Raw genomic sequence first — 23,660 nt, forward strand, 5'->3', positions numbered from 1 at the left:
TCTGAGGTGTGTGTGTCTGTGTGTGTCTGTGTGTGTGTCTGTGTGTGTGTTTGTGGCGTGTGCTGATGCCCCCTGCTGGCCTCACACGTGCGTCTGCATCCTCTGCGTGTGGCGGCTGTGGGAGTAGTCGGAGTGCTGGGACGTGTAGGAGAAGCGTGTGGAGCTGCCGTATTTGCCCAGTCCAGTGTCGGGGCCCGATGGAGCGGGGGCCCCGGGGGACACGCTGACCGCGGGCGTGCTCACTCCGTACATCTCGTAGGAGGGGCCGGCCTCCAGAGGGGCCAGGCTGGACGGGGCGAAGCCCATGCGGTAGGGTTGGTAGTGGGAGGGGTATCCGTAGTTGTCGTAGGCCAGCTGCGAGGTGGAGTCCAGCAGGCTGCAGTCGGGGGGGAAGTCCGCCGCCGAGGGCCCCGGGTTGGAGGGGCCCTGCTGGCTCTGGCCCCCGCGGGTGAAGGTGTTGAACTGGGCGTAGCTGATGTGGGACAGCCTGGAGGGGGGCCGGGGGTCGTAGCAGGGCTGAGGACGTCCCGGGGAGGTGAGGGGTCCAGGGGCCCCTCCGCTGGCCGTGGCCCCCGAGCCCCCGGCGCTGCTGCTGATGGAGGCGGCGCCCCCCGGCGTCCCCGTGGGCGAGCGGTAGTCAGAGTAGTGCACGGTGGAGCGGGACGCGGGCCGGCCCTCGTCGTGAGTGGACGCTCGCACGTTGTAGTAACCGTTAGTCGGATCCTGTGAGAGACAGAGACACAAATATGAGTCCAGAGTGAGACAGAGGGACAATCATGAGTCCAGAGTGAGACAGAGGGACAATCATGAGTCCAGTTACAGACAGAGGGACAATCATGAGTCCAGTGTGAGACAGAGGGACAATCATGAGTCCAGAGTGAGACAGAGGGACAATCATGAGTCCAGAGTGAGACAGAGGGACAATCATGAGTCCAGAGTGAGACAGAGGGACAATCATGAGTCCAGTGTGAGACAGAGGGACAATCATGAGTCCAGAGTGAGACAGAGGGACAATCATGAGTCATGAGTCCAGAGTGAGACAGAGGGACAATCATGAGAGTCCAGAGTGAGACAGAGGGACAATCATCATGAGTCCAGTGACAGACAGAGGGACAATCATGAGTCCAGTCTGAAACAGAGGGACAATCATGAGTCCAGAGTGAGACAGAGACACAAATATGAGTCCAGTGTGAGACAGAGGGACAATCATGAGTCCAGTGTGAGACAGAGGGACAATCATGAGTCCAGAGTGAGACAGAGGGACAATCATGAGTCCAGAGTGAGACAGAGGGACAATCATGAGTCCAGTGTGAGACAGAGGGACAATCATGAGTCCAGAGTGAGACAGAGGGACAATCATGAGTCCAGAGTGAGACAGAGGGACAATCATGAGTCCAGAGTGAGACAGAGGGACAATCATGAGTCCAGTTTGTATTCATAGAGTTACTGTAAATGTAAAATGTCCCAGCAAATTTTAATTATTTTAACTTTTAATTATTATTTAAAAGGTGAAATTTTATATTGAATGTTTTGAAAATGTACGCTTCAAAAATCAGCAACTAAAATTCACAATAAAAAGAATTCAAACATGTTTTTTCAGAGTTAAAAAATTCAAAGTGATAAATTCAGAGGCGTTTGAAACTCAAAATCTGATTAAACAAATTATCTTCCATATCAGCTGAGCTCACTGTGTCGACATTAACCGGTCAATCATGCACAAAATGAGCTGCATTATGCATTTTCACAATTTCTTTTGTTATTTTGCCACTACTTGCCATTTTTATGACAAACATAAAACAAACTACAGCTCGGCTTTGCTCTGTAAAAGTCACATTATCAAAATTAAAATTATTGCTCTTTATGAAACAAACTGAATTATTTAAAGAGCGTTATAAAAAAAAAAAAAAAAACAGAATCGGCCGTTCTTTGTCCGAGATGCAGTTTTGAATTCGACCACCAGAGGGAAGACTTGCACTTTCAATAAAAGGACGAGGAGAGCAAGAAAAATAAACTCGATAAGAAAATGTAAACAAAAACATTCTAAATATGCGATTTCAGTGGAAAAACTGGGATTAACTTCAGAAAACCACAAATTATGAAAAATCCATCGAAATTTGGCCAATAAAAACACTTAAAGACCCAATAGAGTGACATTGGAGCCCAGTTTAAAAACATTTACAGTGGTGTTTTACGTTACTTGTTGATTTAAAAAGAGATTATGATAGACATTAAGGATATCTGACAAAGGAAAGATCCAGATTTTTAAGTTTTACGGGACAAATCGTCAAAGAAAAGTCAAGTCCACTACAGTTTTGTCATAAATTATACTTTTTTTTAAGATAAAATACAACATTTGAGGTTAGAAAACTGTATTTTTTCTGTCTTTCTTAACAGAAAAGCAAAGTAACGAATATTTGTACCTTGGAAATTCAAAATTGTTGTTTATTTTTTTGTTAAACCATCAGAATTTAGATCTGTTAAAATCAGGTTATCACTGAAAATATAATCTGTCTGTTTCACTTTGGCTCCAGTCGACTCCATTACAGAATTTTGAATATTCTGGTAGACTTGGTTTAGACCTGGTTTAGACCTGGGTTTAGTCCTGGTTCAGCTTTGGTTTAGACCTGATTTGGACCTCGTTTAGACCTGGTTTAGACCTGGCTCAGTCCTGGTTTAGTCCTGGTTTAGACCTGGATAAATCCTGGTTTAGTCCTGGTTTAGACCTGGTTTAGACCTGGATTAATCCTGGTTTAGACCTGGTTTAGTCCTGGTTTAGACCTAGTTTAGACCTGGTTTATTTTCTCTCACTAATAATGTGAAAAACTTTACCTTAGACCACGGAACGGCTAACGGCTGAGAGCTAACGGCTGAGAGCTAACGGCTGAGAGCTAACGGCTGAGAGTTAACGGCTGAGAGCTAACGGCTGAGAGCTAACGGCTGAGAGCTAACGGCTGAGAGCTAACGGCTGAGAGCTAACGGCTGAGAGCTAACGGCTGAGAGCTAACCAAGCCCCCAGGTTCCAAAATGGCCGCCCATTCAAGTCAATGGCCCGAGCTCAATGGCGCATGATCCTAGATTAGCCTTTAGCCCGGCTAGGTACTTCCGTTGGCCGTGGGCCGACCGAGCATGCGCAGTAGTGTTCTTTTGTCCCGCAGGAACATGCGAATGCACGCAAACGCACGCACGGTGCGCGGGTTCGTGTATCACGTGATTTCTTTGACCAATCAGAGCGAGAGGAGCTAGAGCGGAGCCGGAGCTAATGATTATAAAGCGTTTGTTAAGACAACTGAAGGATTTTGAGCTGAGAAAAAGTTTATGATCTAAAAATAGGTAAAAATCGCCACAAAATCTGACATTTTTGAAAGTTGTAGGTCCCTGTCAGCCCAACACGAGCAGTTTGTGATTAAATTGCCTCTATGAAAAAAATCTTGTCTCGGCCCATGGGATTTTTTACGCTGTAGAACCAGTGAGTGTCACTACGTCAACTGGAGGCAGCTACAAGCAACAACACTGTGTCCAGTTATTTTAATAGATCCATGGAGCTAACGGCTAAGAGCTAACGGCTAAGAGCTAACGGCTAAGAGCTAAAGGCTAAGAGCTAACGGCTAAGAGCTAAAGGCTAAGAGCTAACGGCTAAGAGCTAACGGCGGCGTCTCTCGGTCAGTGTCTCTCGGTTAGTGTCTCTCGGTCGGTCGTCTCTCGGTCAGTGTCTCTCGGTCAGTGTCTCTCGGTCAGTGTCTCTCGGTCAGTGTCTCTCGGTCAGTGTCTCTCGTTTGTCGTCTCTCGGTCGTCGGCTCTCTCGGTCAGTGTCTCTCGGTCAGTGTCTCTCAGTTAGTGTCTCTCGGTTAGTGTCTCTCGGTTAATGTCTCTCGGTTATCGTTTCTCGGTCAGTGTCTCTCGGTCAGTGTCTCTCGGTCAGTGTCTCTCGGTCAGTGTCTCTCGGTCAGTGTCTCTCGGTAGTGTCTCTCGGTCAGTGTCTCTCGGTCAGTGTCTCTCGGTCAGTGTCTCTCGGTCAGTGTCTCTCGGTCAGTGTCTCTCGGTCAGTGTCTCTCGGTCTCTCTCGGTCAGTGTCTCTCGGTCAGTGTCTCTCGGTCAGTGTCTCTCGGTCAGTGTCTCTCGGTCAGTGTCTCTCGGTCAGTGTCTCTCGGTCAGTGTCTCTCGGTCAGTGTCTCTCGGTTATCTCTCGGTCAGTGTCTCTCGGTCAGTGTCTCTCGGTCTCTCTCGGTCAGTGTCTCTCGGTCAGTGTCTCTCGGTTAATGTCTCTCGGTCAGTGTCTCTCGGTCAGTGTCTCTCGGTCAGTGTCTCTCGGTCAGTGTCTCTCGGTCTATCTCTCGGTCTCTCGGTCTCTCGGTCAGTCTCTCGGTCAAGTGTCTCTCGGTCAGTGTCTCTCGGTCAGTCTCTCGGTCTCTCGGTCAGTGTCTCTCGGTCTCTCTCGGTCAGTGTCTCTCGGTCAGTCTCTCGGTCAGTGTCTCTCGGTTAGTGTCTCTCGGTTAGTGTCTCTCGGTCAGTGTCTCTCGGTCAGTGTCTCTCGGTCAGTGTCTCTCGGTCAGTGTCTCTCGGTCGGTCAGTGTCGGTCTCTCGGTCAGTGTCTCTCGTCAGTGTCAGTGTCTCTCGGTCTAGTGTCTCTCGGTCAGTGTCTCTCGGTCAGTGTCTCTCGGTCTCTCGGTCAGTGTCTCTCGGTCAGTGTCTCTCGTGTCTCTCTCGGTTCAGTGTCTCTCGGTCTCTCTCGGTCAGTGTCTCTCGGTCAGTGTCTCTCGGTTATCGTCTCTCGGTCAGTGTCTCTCGGTCAGTGTCTCTCGGTTAGTGTCTCTCGGTCGGTCAGTGTCTCTCGGTCAGTGTCTCTCGGTCTCTCTCAGTGTCTCTCGGTCAGTGTCTCTCGGTCTCAGTGTCGTCTCTCAGTCTCTCGGTCAGTGTCTCTCGGTCAGTGTCTCTCGGTCAGTGTCTCTCGGTCAGTGTCTCTCGGTCAGTGTCTCTCGGTCAGTGTCTCTCGGTCAGTGTCTCTCGGTCAGTGTCTCTCGGTCGGCGTCTCACCTTGAGGTCGTACTCCTGGCGCGTGTCCAGCGTGTCGGTGCGCAGCTCGCTCTTCAGCTCCATGTCGTCTTTGAACGGCTGGTTGGAGGGAGAGAAGGACACAGAGGGCAGAAACTGAGGCGTCAAAACAAAAGCAAAACGAAACGAAAAGAAAAGAAACGAAACAAAACAAACAGAAAACAGTGAACAAAAAAGAGGTGTGAGAGGACAAGAGAACAAGAGCCCGTTAGAACGACAAAGAAATGTTTTAGTCAAAGTTATAGACACAAGTAGAAGTTAAACCACAGAACTTTAATAAAATCTGAAGGTGAACCCAACATGTCGTCGTGTTGTTTTCAGTGGCCAGTAATAAGTAGTTTATTAATGAGTAAATTTATTAACTCTAGACTAGATCTAACCGATCGATTCCCAAGATCGAGGATTTAAAGCCGGAACAAAGGGAAAGACGTTAATCCGTGTTTCATTCATTCGTTTGTTTTTCAAAATAAAACCAAAAATAAGAAAATGAAAAAACAACAGTTTTCTTCATTATTTGTCTCCAAAACCAAAGTGAAAAAAACAGATAATGATTTGTTTTTTCAGTTCTATTTTTTGTGTTAAAATGAAGAATGGAAAAAAACAGATAAAGGCCGTTTCCTGTTTACGTGACTTCAGTGACTGTGATGTCGGACTTTTGCACCGTATACGGACTGAACCAGGACTGATCCAGGTCCAGGACCACACCGGGACCAGAGCGGGACCAGACCAGGACCAGAGCGGGACCAGAGCGGGACCAGACCAGAGCGAGACCAGAGCGAGACCAGAGAGGACTCCTAGTTTTGACTCCGAGCCTCCGCTTGGTCTGAGCCTCAGCTCCGAGCTCCAGCCCTGCTGTGGGCTCTGAGCCTCCAGTCTGGTCCCAGCCTGGTCTCAGTCTCAGTCCCGGCCTGGTACCGGTCTCAGTCCCGGTCTGGTCCTGGCCTGGTACCAGTCTCAGTCCCGGTCTGGTCCCAGCCTGGTACCAGTCTCAGTCCCGGCCTGGTCTGGGTCTCAGTCCCGGTCTCAGTCCCGGTCTTGGTCCCGGTCTGTTCCCTCACCTGGTTCAGTCCATATGCGGTGCAAAAGTCCAACATCACAGTCACAGAAGACACATAAATGTCCGTTATCCTTTTTTTCCATTTTTCATTTAAACACAAAATCGAAAACTGAAAAAACAAATCATTATCTGTTTTTTTCATTTTGGTTTTGGAGACAAATAATGAAGAAAATTGTTGTTTTTTTCGTTTTCTTATTTTTGGTTTTATATTGAAAAACAGATGAACGAATGACACACGGACTGTGAATGACACTTCTTCCTACAGGAAAGCTTAATATACCAGTTAATATTCCCGCCTACCGTCGAGCGAACGAATCCTAAAGCTGAGAGGTCAGACGGTTTCCACAAACTGAAACCGTCTGATGAATCAGGTTAGGAGATATTAGCAGAGACAGATAAGATTTGTGCAGTTCACAGATCACACGTCTCGCATTTAAACTGCACAAATCTATCTATGCAAATATCGATTTTTATATTTAATTCTAGAATCAGTCTGAGTTCACAAGTTACTCATGTTTTATTCATGACCATAAGGTTAGTTTCGCTCAGTAGTTCACTAATGCTCGTCGACGGAACCACTGCGAATAGCGAGTTTCAGCTGACGTCATTGTTATTAAAAGCCCGCGCTTGCTGCTGGGAAATATTTTGGTCGGAGGCAAGAAACACGGTAGCGTCAAACACAGTGCGTAACCTCGCGTATTTATCCCCGATAATGGTAAATTCCTGCTGCATTATCGGACGCACAAATAGAAGCACGGAAGAAGGAAAATGTCTTTTTCGTATTCTGAGATCCCCAGACGCTGAGACGCATTAAATAAAGACGATTTTGCGAACTATTTAATTCAGAACAATTAATTGAAATTTTTAAATAATGTAATCGTGGCCACTGAAACAAAACACAACTCAGGTCTGTTTGTGATGAGGAAACTACATCATAGATTTTTGTTTGTTTCTCCACACAGGTAGTATGTTAGTTTGTGCGTTAGTTTGTGCTTTAGTTTGTGCGTTAGTTTGTGTGTTAGTTTGTTCGTTAGTTTGTGCGTTAGTTCGTTAGTTTGTACGTTAGTTTGTGCGTTAGTTTCGTTTAGTTTGTGCGTTAGTTTGTGTGTTAGTTTGTGCGTTAGTTTGTGCGTTAGTTTGTGCGTTAGTTTGTGCGTTAGTTTGTGCGTTAGTTTGTGCGTTAGTTCGTTAGTTTGTTTTAGTGTTTAGTTTGTGCGTTAGTTTGTGCGTTAGTTTGTTAGTTCGTGCGTTAGTTTGTTAGTTCGTTAGTTTGTGCGTTAGTTTGAGTTTGTGCGTTAGTTTGTGTTAGTTTAGTTTGTGCGTTAGTTTGTGCGTAGTTTGTGTTTGTTAGTTTGTGTGTTGTTTAGTTTGTGTGTTAGTTTGTTAGTTTTTGTGCGTTAGTTTGTGCGTTAGTTTGTGTGTTAGTTTGTGCGTTAGTTTGTGCGTTAGTTTGTGTGTTAGTTTGTGTGTTAGTTTGTGTGTTAGTTTGTGCGTTAGTTTGTGTTAGTTTGTGTGCGTTAGTTTGTGCGTTAGTTTGTGCGTTAGTTTGTGCGTTAGTTTGTGCGTTAGTTTGTGTGCGTTAGTTTGTGCGTTAGTTTGTGTTCGTTAGTTTGTGCGTTAGTTTGTGTTAGTTTAGTTTGTGCGTTAGTTCGTGCGTTAGTTTGTGCGTTAGTTTGTGCGTTAGTTTGTGCGTTAGTTGCATTAGTTTGTGCGTTAGCCTGCTCACCGAGTACATGGCCTTGACCATGCGCGACGCCGTGGACACGCTCCCGGAGTCTTCCTCCAGACTGTGGCTCTCCTTGTTTATGGTCTCCACCTTAATGTCAGGTTTCCCCAGAGTGACCCCGCGGCGACCTGGAAGAAAAACACACCGGCACGATTCAACACGGCCGCCCCGCACGCCTGCAAACGCACACAAACACACACAAACACACACACGAATGCACACAAACACACACACGAACGCACACAAACACACACAAACACACACACGAACGCCAGGCCCCAGTGTTTTCACCGGCAACAGGAGGGAGAAGTCCAAGGGAGATTTAATAACAAGCTCTCAGGTCTGCGCAGTGAGTCCTAATGAAATGTACACATCAATATAAAGAGAACGTATGGAAGAACGTGTGAGGAGAGAGAGAGACGGAGAGAAGGAGAGACGGAGAGACGGAGAGAGGGAGAGACGGAGAGACGGAGAGAGGGAGAGAGAGAGAGGGAGAGAGAGGAGAGACGGAGAGACGGAGAGAGGGAGAGAAGAGAGACGGAGAGAGGAGAGACGGAGAGACGGAGAGAGGGAGAGAGAGAGAGAGAGACGGAGAGAGAGAGAGACGGAGAGAGGGAGAGCAGAGAGACGGAGAGAGGGAGAGAGAGAGAGACGGAGAGAGAGAGAGACGGAGAGAGGAGAGAGACGGAGAGATGGAGAGAGAGAGACGAGAGAGGAGAGAGACGGAGAGAGGAGAGAGAGAGAGAGAGGAGAGAGAGAGAGAGGGAGAGAGAGGGAGACGGAGAGAGGGAGAGAGGGAGAGAGGGAGACAGAGAGAAGGAGAAAGAGAGAGAGAGAGAGACAGAGAGATGGAGAGACGGAGCGCTGGAGTTTAACGTACAGAACAGAAGGGAGAACGTGGGGGTTAGAATTTACTGATGTACAATATTATGAGGAAATAAATGTAAAAATGTTATGCAAATTTTAATAAAATAAGGAAAATAAACATGGAAAGTAGTAGTACTATGTAATACACTGTATAATACACTGTGTAGTACACTGTGTAGTACACTGTGTAGTATACTGTGTAGTACACTGTGTAGTACACTGTGTAGTACACTGTGTAGTATACTGTGTAGTACACTGTGTAGTCTACTGTGTAGTACACTGTGTAGTACACTGTGTAGTACACTGTACTGTGTAGTACACTGTGTAGTACACTGTGTAGTACACTGTGTAGTACACTGTGTAGTATACACTGTGTAGTACACTGTGTAGTATACTGTATAATACACTGTGTAGTATACTGTGTAGTACACTGTGTAGTACACTGTGTAGTACACTGTGTAGTACACTGTGTAGTACACTGTGTAGTACACTGTGTAGTACACTGTGTAGTACACTGTGTAGTACACTGTGTAGTACACTGTGTAGTACACTGTGTAGTACACTGTGTAGTGTACTGTCTGGTTTACAGTAGTGTTTAGTGTATTGTGTAGTGTACAGTTGTGTAGTGTAGTGTGTGTTGCATGTTGTGTGTTGTGTGTAGTGTGTTGTGTGTAGTGTGTTGTGTGTTGTGTGTTGTGTATAGTGTGTTGTGTTGTATGTTGTGTGTTGTGTTGTGTGTTGTGTGTTGTGTGTGTGTGTGTGTGTGTGTGTTGTGTGTGTTGTGTGTTGTGTGTTGTGTGTTTGTGTGTGTGTGTGTGTGTGTTGTGTGTGTGTGTGTGTGTGTGTGTTGTGTGTTGTTGTGTGTGTGTGTGTGTGTGTTGTGTGTGTGTGTGTGTGTGTGTGTTGTGTGTGTGTGTGTGTGTTGTGTGTTGTGTGTGTGTGTTGTGTGTTGTGTGTTGTGTGTGTGTGTGTGTGTGTTGTGTGTGTGTGTGTGTGTGTGTGTTGTGTGTGTTGTGTGTGTGTGTGTGTTGTGTGTTGTGTTGTGTACAGTTGTGTGTAGTGTGTTGTGTAGTGTGTGTGTGTTGTGTGTTGTGTTGTGTGTTGTGTAGTGTGTTGTGTAGTGTGTGTGTGTTGTGTGTAGTGTATAGTGTGTGTTGTGTTGTGTGTTGTGTGTGTGTTGTGTGTTGTGTGTGTTGTGTGTGTGTGTGTTGTGTGTTGTGTTGTGTGTGTGTGTTGTGTGTGTTGTGTGTGTGTGTGTGTGTTGTGTGTGTGTGTGTTGTGTGTGTGTGTGTGTGTGTGTGTGTGTGTGTGTGTTGTGTGTGTGTTGTGTGTGTGTGTGTGTGTGTGTGTGTGTGTGTGTGTGTGTGTTGTGTGTGTGTGTGTGTGTGTGTGTGTGTGTGTGTGTGTGTGTGTGTGTGTGTGTGTGTGTGTGTGTGTGTGTGTTGTGTGTGTGTGTGTGTGTGTTGTGTGTGTTGTGTGTGTGTGTTGTGATGTGTGTGTTGTTGTGTGTGTGTGTTGTGTGTGTGTGTGTGTGTGTTGTGTGTGTGTGTGTGTGTGTGTGTGTGTGTGTGTGTGTGTTGTGTTGTGTGTGTGTGTGTGTGTGTGTGTGTTGTGTTGTGTGTGTGTGTGTGTTGTGTGTGTGTTGTGTGTGTGTGTTGTGTGTTGTGTGTGTGTGTGTGTGTTGTTGTGTGTGTGTGTGTGTGTGTGTGTGTTGTGTGTTGTGTGTTGTGTTGTTGTGTTGTGTGTGTGTGTTGTGTGTGTGTGTTGTTGTGTGTTGTGTGTGTGTGTTGTGTTGTGTTGTGTGTTGCGTGTTGCGTGTGCAGTTGTGTGACTCACTGCCTTTGCGTTGTCTGTAGAAGATGAGCACGAGCACCAGCAGGAGGATGGAGAGAGGAACGGTGATGCACACGATGACCCCGGCGATCAGGCCCACGGGGAACTCCTCTGAAGAACAAGAAGAACATGAAGAACAAGAAGAACATGAAGAAGAACATGAAGAAGAACATGAAGAAGAAGAACATGAAGAACATGAAGAACATGAAGAAGAAAATGAAGAACAAGAAGAACAAGAAGAACAAGAAGAACATGAAGAACAAGAAGAACATGAAGAACATGAAGAAGAACAAGAAGAACATGAAGAACATGAAGAACAAGAACATGAAGAACAAGAAGAACAAGAAGAACATGAAGAACAAGAAGAACATGAAGAACAAGAAGAACAAGAAGAACATGAAGAACAAGAAGAACAAGAAGAACAAGAAGAACATGAAGAAGAACAATGAAGAACAAAAGAAGAAAACAAGAAGAACATGAAGAACAAGAAGAACATGAAGAACATGAAGAACAAGAAGAACATGAAGAACATGAAGAACAAGAACATGAAGAAGAAGAACATGAAGAACAAGAAGAACAAGAAGAACATGAAGAACATGAAGAACATGAAGAACATGAAGAACACGAAGAACATGAAGAACAAGAACAAGAAAGAACAATGAAGAACAAGAAGAACAAGAAGAACATGAAGAAAGAACATGAAGAACAAGAAGAACAAGAAGAATGAAGAACATGAAGAACATGAAGAACAAGAACAAGAAGAACAAGAAGAACATGAAGAACATGAAGAACATGAAGAACAAGAAGAACAAGAAGAACATGAAGAACAAGAAGAACATGAAGAACATGAAGAACAAACCAGAAGAACATGAAGAACATGAAGAAGAAGAACAAGAAGAACAAGAAGAACAAGAAGAACATGAAGAACAAACCAGAAGAACATGAAGAACAAGAAGAACATGAAGAACAAGAAGAACAAGAAGAACATGAAGAACAAGAAGAACATGAAGAACAAGAAGAACATGAAGAACAAGAAGAACAAGAAGAACAAGAAGAACATGAAGAACAAGAAGAACATGAAGAACAAGAAGAACATGAAGAACATGAAGAACAAGAAGAAGAACAAAGAACATGAAGAACAAGAAGAAGAACATGAAGAACAAGAAGAACAAGAAGAACATGAAGAACAAGAAGAAGAACAAGAAGAACAAGAAGAACAATGAAGAACAAGAAGAACAAGAAGAACATGAAGAAGAACAAGAAGAACATGAAGAACAAGAAGAACAAGAAGAACATGAAGAACAAGAAGAACATGAAGAACAAGAAGAACATGAAGAACAAGAAGAAGAAGAACATGAAGAAGAACAAGAAGAACAAGAAGAACAAGAAGAACATGAAGAACAAGAAGAACAAGAAGAACATGAAGAACATGAAGAACAAGAAGAACATGAAGAAGAACAAGAAGAAGAAGAACAAGAAGAACAAGAAGAACATGAAGAACAAGAAGAACAAGAAGAACATGAAGAAGAACAAGAAGAACAAGAAGAACATGAAGAACAAGAAGAACAAGAAGAATAAGAAGAACATGAAGAACAAGAAGAAGGACATGAAGAACATGAAGAAGATGAAGAACATGAAGAAAGAAGAACATGAAGAACATGAAGAAGAACATGAAGAAGAAGAAGAAGAAGAAGAACATGAAGAAGAAGAACATGAAGAACATGAAGAAGAACATGAAGAACATGAAGAAGAACATGAAGAACATGAAGAAGAAGAAGAAGAACATGAAGAAGAGAGGGTGAGGCTGGAGGACCAGGACCACAGACTGAGACATAAAACTCATTTTACATGATTTATCTCTCGTGTAGTTCTGGTTCAGTTCAACTTTAGACCTCAGTGATTCCTGGTTTAGTCCAAGTTTAGACCTGGAGAAGTCCAAGTTTAGACCTGAATGAGTCCTGGTTTTAGACTTGATGGAGTCCTGGTTTAGTCCAAGTTTAGACCTGAATGAGTCCTAATTTTTGGGCTGGATGGAGTCTTTGTTTAGTCCAAGTTCAGGCCTGAATTGGTCCTTGTTTAGTCCAAGTTTAGACCTCAGTAAGACCAAGTTTAGACCTGGATGAGTCCTGATTTAGTCCAAGTTTAGATCTGAATAAGTCTTGGTTTTAGACCTGATGGAGTCCTGGTTTAGTCCAAGTTTAGACCTGAATAAATCCAAGTTTAGGACCTGAAGGAGTCCTTGTTTTAGACCTGAATGAGTGCTGGTTTAGTCCAAGTTTAGACCTGATGTAGTCCTGGTTTAGTCCACGTTTAGACCTGAATGAGTCCTGGTTTTAGACTGGAAGGAGTCTTGGTTTAGTCCAAGTTCAGACATGAATTGGTCCTGCTTTAGTCCGAGTTTAGACCTGAACGAGTCCTGGTTTTAGACCTGAATGAGTCCTGGTTTTAGACCTGAACGAGTCCTGGTTTTAGACCTGAACGAGTCCTGGTTTTAGACTGGATGTAGTCCTGGTTTTAGACTGGATGTAGTCCTGGTTTTAGACTGGATGTAGTCCTGGTTTTAGACCTGAATGAGTCCTGGTTTTAGACTGGATGTAGTCCTGGTTTTAGACTGGATGTAGTCCTGGTTTAGTCCAAGTTTAGACCTGAATAAGTATAGTTTCTGTGTGTTTGTGTCCAGGGTTGTACTCACTTGTATTTGTGTCACGAAACTAAAATGTCAAACTCAATACTTCAAGGAATTGTTTAATACTTTAATAAATAATTTAATTTTAATAAACAGTTTAATAAACAGTTTAATACTTTAATAATAAATAGTTAAGGTTAGGGGAACACTTAAATAGTTGAATGGTGTGTCTCCTCCGGCCGTGCGCCTCACCTGTCTCCTCCAGCGTGATGATCATGGTCCCGGGTCCGAAGGCGTTCCAGGCCGTGCAGTTGTAGGTGGACTGGAAGTCGGACTCCATGACGTTGTTGATGGTGAGTGTGGAGAGGACGCCGCCCCCCTCTGGGCTGGGGCGGCTCTGCTCCACCGTGTAACGCTCCAGCAGGGTGCCCCGCTCCTTCTCCCACACGTTCTCCTTCCACGCCCACACCTGGACACGAGACGGGGACACGGTCAGGGTCAGGGTCAGGGGTCAGGGGACACGGTCAGGGTCAGGGGTCAGGGTCAGGGTCAGGGGTCAGGGGAGGGTCACGGTCAGGGTCAGGGTCAGGGTCAGGGTCAGGGTCAGGGGTCAGGGTCAGGGTCAGGGGACACGGTCAGGGTCAGGGTCAGGGACACGGTCAGGGTCAGGGTCAGGGGTCAGGGTCAGGGTCAGGGTCAGGGTCAGGGTCAGGGGACACGGTCAGGGTCAGGGGTCAGGGTCAGGGGTCAGGGGGACACGGTCAGGGTCAGGGTCAGGGGACACGGTCAGGGGTCAGGGTCAGGGGACACGGTCAGGGTCAGGGTCAGGGTCAGAGGTCAGGGTCAGGGGTCAGGGTCAGGGGTCAGGGTCAGGGGACACGGTCAGGGTCAGGGGGGACACGGTCAGGGTCAGGGGACACGGTCAGGGTCAGGGTCAGGTCAGGGTCAGGGGACACGGTCAGGGTCAGGGTCAGGGACACGTCAGGGTCAGGGGACAGGGTCAGGGTCAGGGTCAGTCAGGGACACGGTCAGGGGTCAGGGGCAGGGGACACGGTCAGGGTCAGGGGACACGGTCAGGTCAGGGACACGGTCAGGGTCACACGGTCAGGGTCAGGGGACACGGTCAGGGGTCAGGGTCAGGGGTCAGGGTCAGGGGACACGGTCAGGGTCAGGGGTCAGGGTCAGTCAGGGTCAGGGGGGTCAGGGTCAGGGTCAGGGTCAGGGTCAGGGTCAGGGTCAGGGGTCAGGATCAGGGGACACGGTCAGGGTCAGGGTCAGGGTCAGGGGTCAGGGGTCAGGGGTCAGGGTCAGCGGTCCAAGACTCATCTGATACTGGGAAATAGAGGGGTTATACTGAAAAGAACCCAAATCTAGAACATGTTTTTAGTCCATGTGAGTGTTTTAATAGAATCGTTTGGCGACTTTAGATCAAACTAGATAAATCTGCAAATGTAATTAACAAACCAAAACAAAAACAAACAAAAAAAACAACAGGTTAGACCTCAATAAGTCCTGGTTTAGTCCAAGTTTAGACCTAGTTTAGATCTAGTTTAGTCCTCGGTTCAGTCCTGGTTTAGTCCTGGTTTAGTCCTGGTTTAGATCTAGTTTAGTCCTCGGTTCAGTCCTGGTTTAGACCTAGTTTAGTCCTGGTTTAGACCTGTTTTAGACCTGGTTTAGACCTAGTTTTAGTCCTGATTTGGTCCTGCTTTAGTCCTGGTTTACACCTAATTTAGACCTGGTTTAGACCTGGTTTTAGACTTGGTTTAGACCTGGTTTAGACTTGGTTTAGACTTGGTTTAGACCTGGTTTTAGTCCTGGTTTAGATTTGGTTTAGTCCTGTTTTAGACCTGGTTTGGACCTGGTTTAGACCTAGTTTAGACCTGGTTTTAGACCTGGTTTAGACTTGGTTTAGACCTGGTTTAGACCTGGTTTAGACCTAGTTTAGACCAAGTTTAGACCTAGTTTAGACCAAGTTTAGACCTGGTTTAGACCTGGTTTTAGTCCTGCTTTGGTCCTGCTTTAGTCCTGGTTTACACCTAGTCTAGACCTAGTTTAGTCCTGGTTCAGTCCTGGTTTAGACCTAGTTTAGACCTGGTTTGGACCTGGTTTAGTCCATATCTGGATATCGCACGTCAAATTATAAAATCACGTCAGACCCCGTGAACTTCATCCCTCTGCGTTTCCTCGAAAGCGACTCTCCACTTTCTACCCTCGACATCCATGTACATCCTCACTCTCCTTGGGTCCGTTTTAGCGTGTATTTCTTCGTGTATTTTTCCGTGTATTTCTCCGTGTATCCTCGTGCCCTCGTGTGTCGGGGTTTGGGCGCGACACGACTTCCAACAACCAAACAGACACACAACGCTCGCGACGGACACGCTAGCTTAACACGCTAACATGTAAATAGTCGCGCCGCACTTTGTTAGCTCGAGAGGCACTAAAAGCGGTTTTGTTTTATTCACCGCCGCGGCCTCTGTACTGTCGTTTTAATTATGGATGAGGCACATGTTTCTATAATCTCGCCACTTAGAAAAGAATCCGGGCGGCGGAGCTTCGCGGGACGGCGCTGCTCTATATTTTATGAGGCTTTTTCCGAGCTTAGCGCTAGCGCCGAGCATTAGCGGCGCGAGGGAGGAGGAGGAGGTACGCGGAAATGTAATGGAGGGTTGTTTTTTTTTTTTTTTGTTTTTTTTTTTGTTGAAAGTAAAAGAGAAAGAGAGAGACGTGAGTTTTGAGTGATTCTGAGAAAAACTAATCTAAAGGGAATAGAAAACTGGGTTAGTGAACCATTGTGTGGAGAGACTCGACCTGAACCACAACGCCCTTTATTTATTTATTTATTTTTATTTATTTATTTTTACATTTTTCCTTTCTTTTTTCTTCTCTTATCGACAACAGTACTTTTACCTTTTACCGTTTGTCCAGACCAGTGGTGGGGAATTTTTTTTTTTTTTTTTTATGGGGCCACATGAAAAACAGAAAATATTCTGGAGCCAAAATGTTTAAATCAATTCTGCAGAATATTAACTGTATTTATTTATAAAAAGCAGAAAATCACTAAACTTGTTTAGCCTTATTTTAGTCCTGGTTTAGACCAGCCTTAGACCTGGTTTAGACCTGGTTTAGTCCTGGTTTAGACCTGGTTTACCTGGTTTAGTCCTGGTTTAGTCCTGGTTTAGACCTGGTTTTAGTCCTGGTTTAGTCCTGATTTAGTCCTGGTTTAGACTTGGTTTAGACTTGGTTTAGACTTGGTTTAGACCTGGTTTGGTCCTGATTTAGACCTAATTTAGACCTGGTTTAGGTCTGGTTTAGTTTTGGATTCGACCTGGTTTAGTTCAGGTTTATTTCTAGTTTAGACCTGGGATGGTCCTGATTTAGACCTGGTTTAGTCTTGGTTTAGACCTGGTTTAGACCTGGTTTAATCCTGGTTTAGACCTGGTTTAATCCTGGTTTAGTCCTGGTTTAGACCTGGTTTAATCCTGGTTTATTTCTGGTTTAGACCTGGTTTAAACTTGGTTTATTTCTGGTTTAGACCTGGTTTAAGCCTGGTTTATTTCTGGTTTAGACCTGGTTTAGACTGGTTCTCTGAAAAAAATTGAATTATTTTAACTCTGAATTTTAGTCGCTGAAATTTTAATCTTGGATCTTTCTGGCAAATTTTTTCACTCTGAATTTTAACTGTTGAATTTGAAGGTTTGAAAATTTTAGCAACTAAAATTCAGAATCAAAATAATTCAAACATGTTTTTAAAATGTATTTAAAATTCAAAATCTGATGAATAGGTGAGGAAAACAGATCTGTCCTGAAGCACTTTCCCGTCTGTTCTCGTGTCTGTTCTCGTCCGGTTTGATTTTGTTTTCCCGGACGCCGTCAGAGGAGCAGGAGCGACATTATTAAAAACTTAACATAGACAAAAGGTTTATCAACTCCTGCGCGTTGGCCGAGCACCAGACACACAGACACTTCCACATTCAGGGGCCGGTGACGCGGGGCCCGGCAACTCTGTTTATAAAGGAACATTCTGGTATTTTCTACGTGACTCACCCTCGTAAAAGTACCAGAGACGAGGACTGAACCAGGACTGAACCAGGTCTAAACCAGGACTGAACCAGGTCTAAACCAGGACTGAACCAGGTCTAAACCAGGACTAAACCAGGACTAAACCAGGTCTAAACCAGGTCTAAAACCAGGTCTAAACCAGGTCTAAACCAGGACTGAACCAGGACTAAACCAGGACTAACCAGGTCTAAACCAGGAAACCAGGACTAAACCAGGTCTAAACCAGGTCTAAACCAGGACTAAACCAGGACTAAAACCAGGACTGAAACCAGGATTGAACCAGGATTGAACCAAGACCTAAACCAGGACTAAACCAGGTCTAAACCAGGACTAAACCAGGTCTAAACCAGGTCTAAACCAGGTCTAAACCAGGTGTAAACCAGGACTGAACCAGGACTAAACCAGGACTAAAACAGAACTAAAACTGGACTAAAATTGGACTAAAACAGGACTGAACCAGGACTAAAACAGGACTAAAACTGGACAAAAAATGGACTAAACCAGGTCTAAACCAGGTCTAAACCAGGACTAAACCAGGACTAAACCAGGTCTAAACCAGGTCTAAACCAGGTCTAAACCAGGACTAAACCAGGACTAAACCAGGACTAAACCAGGTCTAAACCAGGTCTAAACCAGGTCTAAACCAGGACTAAACCAGGACTAAACCAGGACTAAACCAGGTCTAAACCAGGTCTAAACCGGCTCAGACCGTTTCCCCGACGACCTCAGAGCTTTTCCCTGTAGACTTAATAATGTATGTTAATATCAGGAGAGGTTTTCACTGTACTTTTTATTTTAAATGAAGGATTTGACGTATGATTTTGTCCGGAGGAGGATTAGTACTTCACCTCACCCCTCAGGTCTAAAACAGGTCTAAACCAGGTCGAAACCCGGACTGAACCAGGACTAAAACAAGTCTAAACAAGAACTAAACCAGGACTAAAACAGGTCTAAAACAGGACTAAAACTGGACTGAACCAGGACTAAACCAGGTCTAAACCAGGACTAAAACAGGTCTAAAACAAGAACTAAACCAGGACTAAACAGGACTGAACCAGGACTGAACCAGGACTAAAACAAGTCTAAACAAGAACTAAACCAGGACTAAAAACAGGTCTAAAACAGGACTAAAACTGGACTGAACCAGGTCTAAACCAGGACTGAACCAGGACTAAAACAGGTCTAAACAAGAACTAAACCAGGACTAAACAGGACTGAACCAGGACTAAAACAGGTCTAAAACAGGACTAAAACTGGACTGAACCAGGACTGAACGAGGACTAAAAACAGGTCTAAACAAGAACTAAACCAGGACTAAAACAGGTCTAAAACAGGACTAAAACTGGACTGAACCAGGATTTAAAAAAAGAAGTAAAACAAGTCTAAACCAGGTCTAAACCAGGACTAAACCAGGACTGAACCAGGATTGAACCAGGACTAAACCAGAACTGAACCAGGACTAAACCAGGACTAAACCAGGACTAAAACAGGTCTAAAACAGGTCTAAACCAGGACTAAAACTGGACTAAAACAGGTCTAAAAACAGGACTGAACCCGGACTGAACCAGGACTAAAACAAGTCTAAACAAGAACTAAACCAGGACTAAAACAGGACTAAAACAGGTCTAAACAGGACTAAAACTGGACAAAAAAATTGACTAAACCAGGTCTAAACCAGGTCTAAACCAGGACTAAACCAGGACTAAACCAGGACTAAAACAGGACTAAACCAGGACTAAAACAGGACTAAAACTGGACTAAAACAGGTCTAAAACAGGACTGAACCAGGACTAAAACAGGACTAAAACTGGACAAAAAAATGACTAAACCAGGACTAAACCAGGTCTAAACCAGGTCTAAACCAGGACTAAACCAGGACTGAACCAGGTCTAAACCAGGTCTAAACCGGCTCAGACCGTTTCCCCGACGACCTCAGAGCTTTTCCCTGTAGACTTAATAATGTATGTTAATATCAGGAGAGGTTTTCACTGTACTTTTTTTTTTTTTTTTTTTTTTTAAACGAAGGATTTGACGTACGATTTTGTCCGGGGGAGGAGTGCTGGCGATGTAGCACTTCACCTCGCCGCGCTCGCCCCTCACGGCGTACTGCACCGCGTCGCTGGAGATGAGCGGCGGACCTGGAAAAAAAAAAAAAAAAACACACACGAGACGGAAAAAGAATCAGTAAAATGCATTTAAGTACAAAAGACTCGCTGATGGTTTAAATCTACAAAACGTGTTTCGAGGTTTTGGGGCGGGAAGGTTTCAGGGACCTGCCAGTGACCGCGGGAAAGTTCAGATCTCGGTGATAAAACTGAAGTGATTAAAGGCGATTAAACATTTGGTCGTTTTTTCAAAATAAAACCAAAAATAAGAAAGGAAAGAAAAAACAAAACAAATTTCTTCATTATTTGTTTCCAAAACCAAAAAAAAAAAAAAAAACAGATAATGGCCGTTTCTCGTTTCCGTGACTTAAAATACGGACTGGACCAGGACTGGACCAGGACTAACAGGTCTAAACCAGGTCTAAACCAGGACTAAACCAGGAATAAACAGGACTGAACCAGGACTAAACCAGGATAAACCAGGACTAAACCAGGTCTAAACCAGGACTAACCAGGGAAAACCAGGTCTAAACCAGGACTAACCAGGACTAAACAGGACTAAACCAGGACTAAACCAGGAAACTGAAACCAGGTCTAAAACCAGGTCTAACCAGGACTAAACCAGGACTAACTGAACAGGTCTAAACCAGGACTGAAACAGGTCTAAAACCAGAACCAGGCTAAACCAGGACTGAACCAGGACTAACCAGGACTAAACAGGTCTAAACCAGGTCTAAAGGCCCTAAACCAGGACTAAACCAGGACTAAACCAAGGACTGAACCAGGTCTAAACCAGAACTGAACCAGGTCTACACCAGGCTGAACCAGGACTGAACCAGGACTAAACCAGTCTAAACCAGGAATAAACCAGGTCTAAACCAGCAAACCAGGACTGAACCAGGACTGAACCAGGATAAACCAGGTCTAAACCAGGAATAAAACCAGGTCTAAACCAGCACTGAACCAGGACTGAACCAGGTCTAAACCAGAACTGAACCAGGAATAAACCAGGTCTAAACCAGCACTAACCAGGACTGAAACCAGGTCTAAACCAGAACTGAACCAGGTCTAAACCAGGGCTGAACCAGGACTGAACCAGGACTAAACCAGGTCTAAAACAGGTCTAAACTAGGACTAAACCAGGACTAACCCAGATCTAAAACAGGACTAAAACAGGTCTAAACCAGGCCTAAACCAGGACTAAAACAGGTCTAAACCAGGTCTAAACCAGAACTAAACCAGGTCTAAACAGGTCTAAACTAGGGACTAACCAGGACTAAACCAGATCTAAAACAGGACTAAACCAGGCCTAAACCAGGACTAAACCAGGACTAAAACAGGACTAAAACAGGTCTAAACCAGGCCTAAACCAGGACTAAAACAGGTCTAAACCAGGTCTAAACCAGAACTAAACCAGGTCTAAACCAAGACTAAAACAGGACTAAAACAGGTCTAAACCAGGACTGAACCAGAACTGAACCAGGACTGATCCAGGACTGAGTGTCGGGATGGGCCCAGAGTTGCGCCCGCGTAGACTGTCGAGTGATCAAGACTGAGACCGGGACCAGACCGGAACCAGACCGGGACTGAGACTGAGACTTCAGTCCGTCATCGCAGTTTAAGTCACGGAAACACAAAATCGAAAACTGAAAAAAACAAATCTTTATCCGTATTTTAAATTTTGGTTTTAGAGACAAATAATGAAGAAAATTGTTTTTTTTAACTTTCTTATTTTTGATTTTATTTTGAAAAACAAATGAACAACCACAGGGACCTGAGGATCTAAGACTTGAAGAAGAACAACCACAGGGACCTGAGGATCTAAGACTTGAAGAAGAACAACCACAGGGACCTGAGGATCTAAGACTTGAAGAAGAACAACCACGGGACCTGAGATCTAAGACTTGAAGAAGAAACAACCACGGGACCTGAGGATCTAAGACTTGAAGAAGAACAACCACAGGACCTGAGGATCTAAGACTTGAAGAGGAACAACCACGGGGACCTGAGGATCTAAGACTTGAAGAACAACCACAGGGACCTGAGGATCTAAGACTTGAAGAAGAACAACCACAGGGACCTGAGGATCTAAGACTTGAAGAAGAACAACCACAGGGACCTGAGGATCTAAGACTTGAAGAAGAACAACCACGGGGACCTGAGGATCTAAGACTTGAAGAAGAACAACCACAGGGACCTGAGGATCTAAGACTTGAAGAAGAACAACCACAGGGACCTGAGGATCTAAGACTTGAAGAAGGAACAACCACGGGGACCTGAGGATCTAAGACTTGAAGAAGAACAACACAGGGGACCTGAGGATCTAAGACTTGAAGAGGAAACAACCACAGGGACCTGAGGATCTAAGACTTGAAGAAGAACAACCACGGGGACCTGAGGATCTAAGACTTGAAGAAGAACAACACGGGACCTGAGGATCTAGACTTGAAGAGGAACAACCACAGGGAACCTGAGGATCTAAGACTTGAAGAGGAACAACACAGGGACCTGAGGATCTAAGACTTGAAGAAGAACAACCACAGGGGACCCCTGAGATCTAAGACTCTGAAGAAGAAACACCACAGGGACCTGAGGATCTAAGACTTGAAGAAGAACAACCACGGGGACCTGAGGATCTAAGACTTGAAGAAGAACAACCACGGGGACCTGAGGATCTAAGACTTGAAGAAGAACAACCACGGGGACCTGAGGATCTAAGACTTGAAGAAGAACAACCACGGGGACCTGAGGATCTAAGACTGAAGAAGAACAACCACGGGGACCTGAGGATCTAAGACTTGAAGAAGAACAACCACGGGGACCTGAGGATCTAAGACTTGAAGAAGAACAACCACGGGACCTAGGATCTAAGACTTGACAACCACGGGGACCTTGAGAAGAACAACCACGGGGACCTGAGGATAAGCTTGAAGAAGAACAACCACAGGACTGAGGATCTAAGACTTGAAGAAGAACAACACCTGAGGATCTAAGCTTGAAGAAGAACAACCACAGGGGACCTGAGGATCTAAGACTTGAAGAGAACAACCACGGGACCTGAGGATCTAAGACTTGAAGAAGAACAACCACAGGGACCTGAGGATCTAAGACTTGAAAGAAGAACAACCACGGGGACCTGAGGATCTAAGACTGAAGAAGAACAACCACAGGGACCTGGGATCTAAGACTGAAGAGGAACAACCACAGGGCCTGAGGATCTAAGACTTGAAGAAGAACAACCACGGGACCTGAGGATCTAAGACTTGAAGAAGAACAACCACGGGGACCTGAGGATCTAAGACAACCACGGGACCTGGATCTAAGACTTGAGAAGAACAACCACGGGGACCTGAGGATCTAAGACTTGAATAAGAACAACCACGGGGACCTGAGGATCTAAGAACTGAGAGAAGAACAACAAGGAAGACCTGAGGATCTAGACTTGAAGAAACAACCACAGGGACCTGAAGGATCTTAAGACTGAAGAGAACAACCACAGGGACTGAGGATCTAAGACTTGAAGAGGAACAACCACAGGGACCTGAGGATCTAAGACTTGAAGAAGCAACAACCTGAGGATCTAGACTTGAGAAACCACAGGGACCTGAGGATCTAAGACTTGAAGAAGAAACACACGGGGACCGAGGATCTAAGACTTGAAGAAGAACAACCACAGGACCTGAGGATCTAAGACAAGAGACAACCACAGGGACCTGAGGATCTAAGACTTGAAGAAGAACAACCAAGGGACCTGAGGATCTAGACTTGAAGAAGAACAACCACAGGGACCTGAGATTAAGACTTCTGAAAGAGGAACAACCACGGGGACCTGAGGATCTAAGACTTGAAGAAGAACAACCACGGGGACCTGAGGATCTAAGACTTGAAGAAGACAACCACAGGGGACCTGAGGATCTCTTGAAGGAACATTGACTTGAAGAGGAACAACCACAGGGACCTGAGGATCTAAGACTTGAAGAAGAACAACCACGGGGACCTGAGGATCTAAGACTTGAAAGAGAAAACCACGGGACCTGGGATCTAAGACTTGAGAGAAACAAACCACGGGACCTGAGGATCTAAGACTTGAAGAAGAACAACACGGGACCTGAGGATCTAAGACTTGAAGAAGAAACAACCACAGGACCTGAGGATCTAAGACTTGAAGAAGAACAACCACAGGGACCTGAGGATCTAAGACTTGAAGAGAACAAACCACGGGACCTGAGGATCTAAGACTTGAAGAAGAACAACCACGGGACCTGAGGATCTAAGACTCGACCTGAGGATCTAAGAAGAAAACAACCACGGGACTGAGGATCAAGACTTGAAGAAGAA

General features: G+C 45.1%; 1 protein-coding gene across 2 annotated transcripts in view; it reads right to left on the reverse strand.

The window, feature by feature from the left end:
• Positions 1 to 23,660, reverse strand: part of kirrel1a (kirre like nephrin family adhesion molecule 1a) — a 193,733-nt gene continuing 170,073 nt past the window's right edge. The window contains exons 10-15 of one of the 2 annotated variants that reach the window (XM_055156689.1): positions 19,255 to 19,355; positions 13,411 to 13,627; positions 10,536 to 10,643; positions 7,833 to 7,960; positions 5,032 to 5,109; positions 1 to 723 (exon numbers count right to left, since the gene is read on the reverse strand). In XM_055156689.1, the coding sequence (XP_055012664.1) occupies positions 82 to 723; positions 5,032 to 5,109; positions 7,833 to 7,960; positions 10,536 to 10,643; positions 13,411 to 13,627; positions 19,255 to 19,355 (1,274 nt within the window). In that variant the 3' untranslated portion in view covers positions 1 to 81. Of the gene's footprint in view, positions 724 to 5,031; positions 5,146 to 7,832; positions 7,961 to 10,535; positions 10,644 to 13,410; positions 13,628 to 19,254; positions 19,356 to 23,660 lie in introns of both variants that reach the window. The other variant, XM_055156688.1, reaches the window with a different exon arrangement.

Source organism: Boleophthalmus pectinirostris, unplaced genomic scaffold, assembly GCF_026225935.1.
Source record: "Boleophthalmus pectinirostris isolate CB_2022bp ecotype Guang Dong unplaced genomic scaffold, ASM2622593v1 HiC_scaffold_20, whole genome shotgun sequence".
NCBI classification, from domain to species: Eukaryota; Metazoa; Chordata; class Actinopteri; order Gobiiformes; family Gobiidae; genus Boleophthalmus; species Boleophthalmus pectinirostris.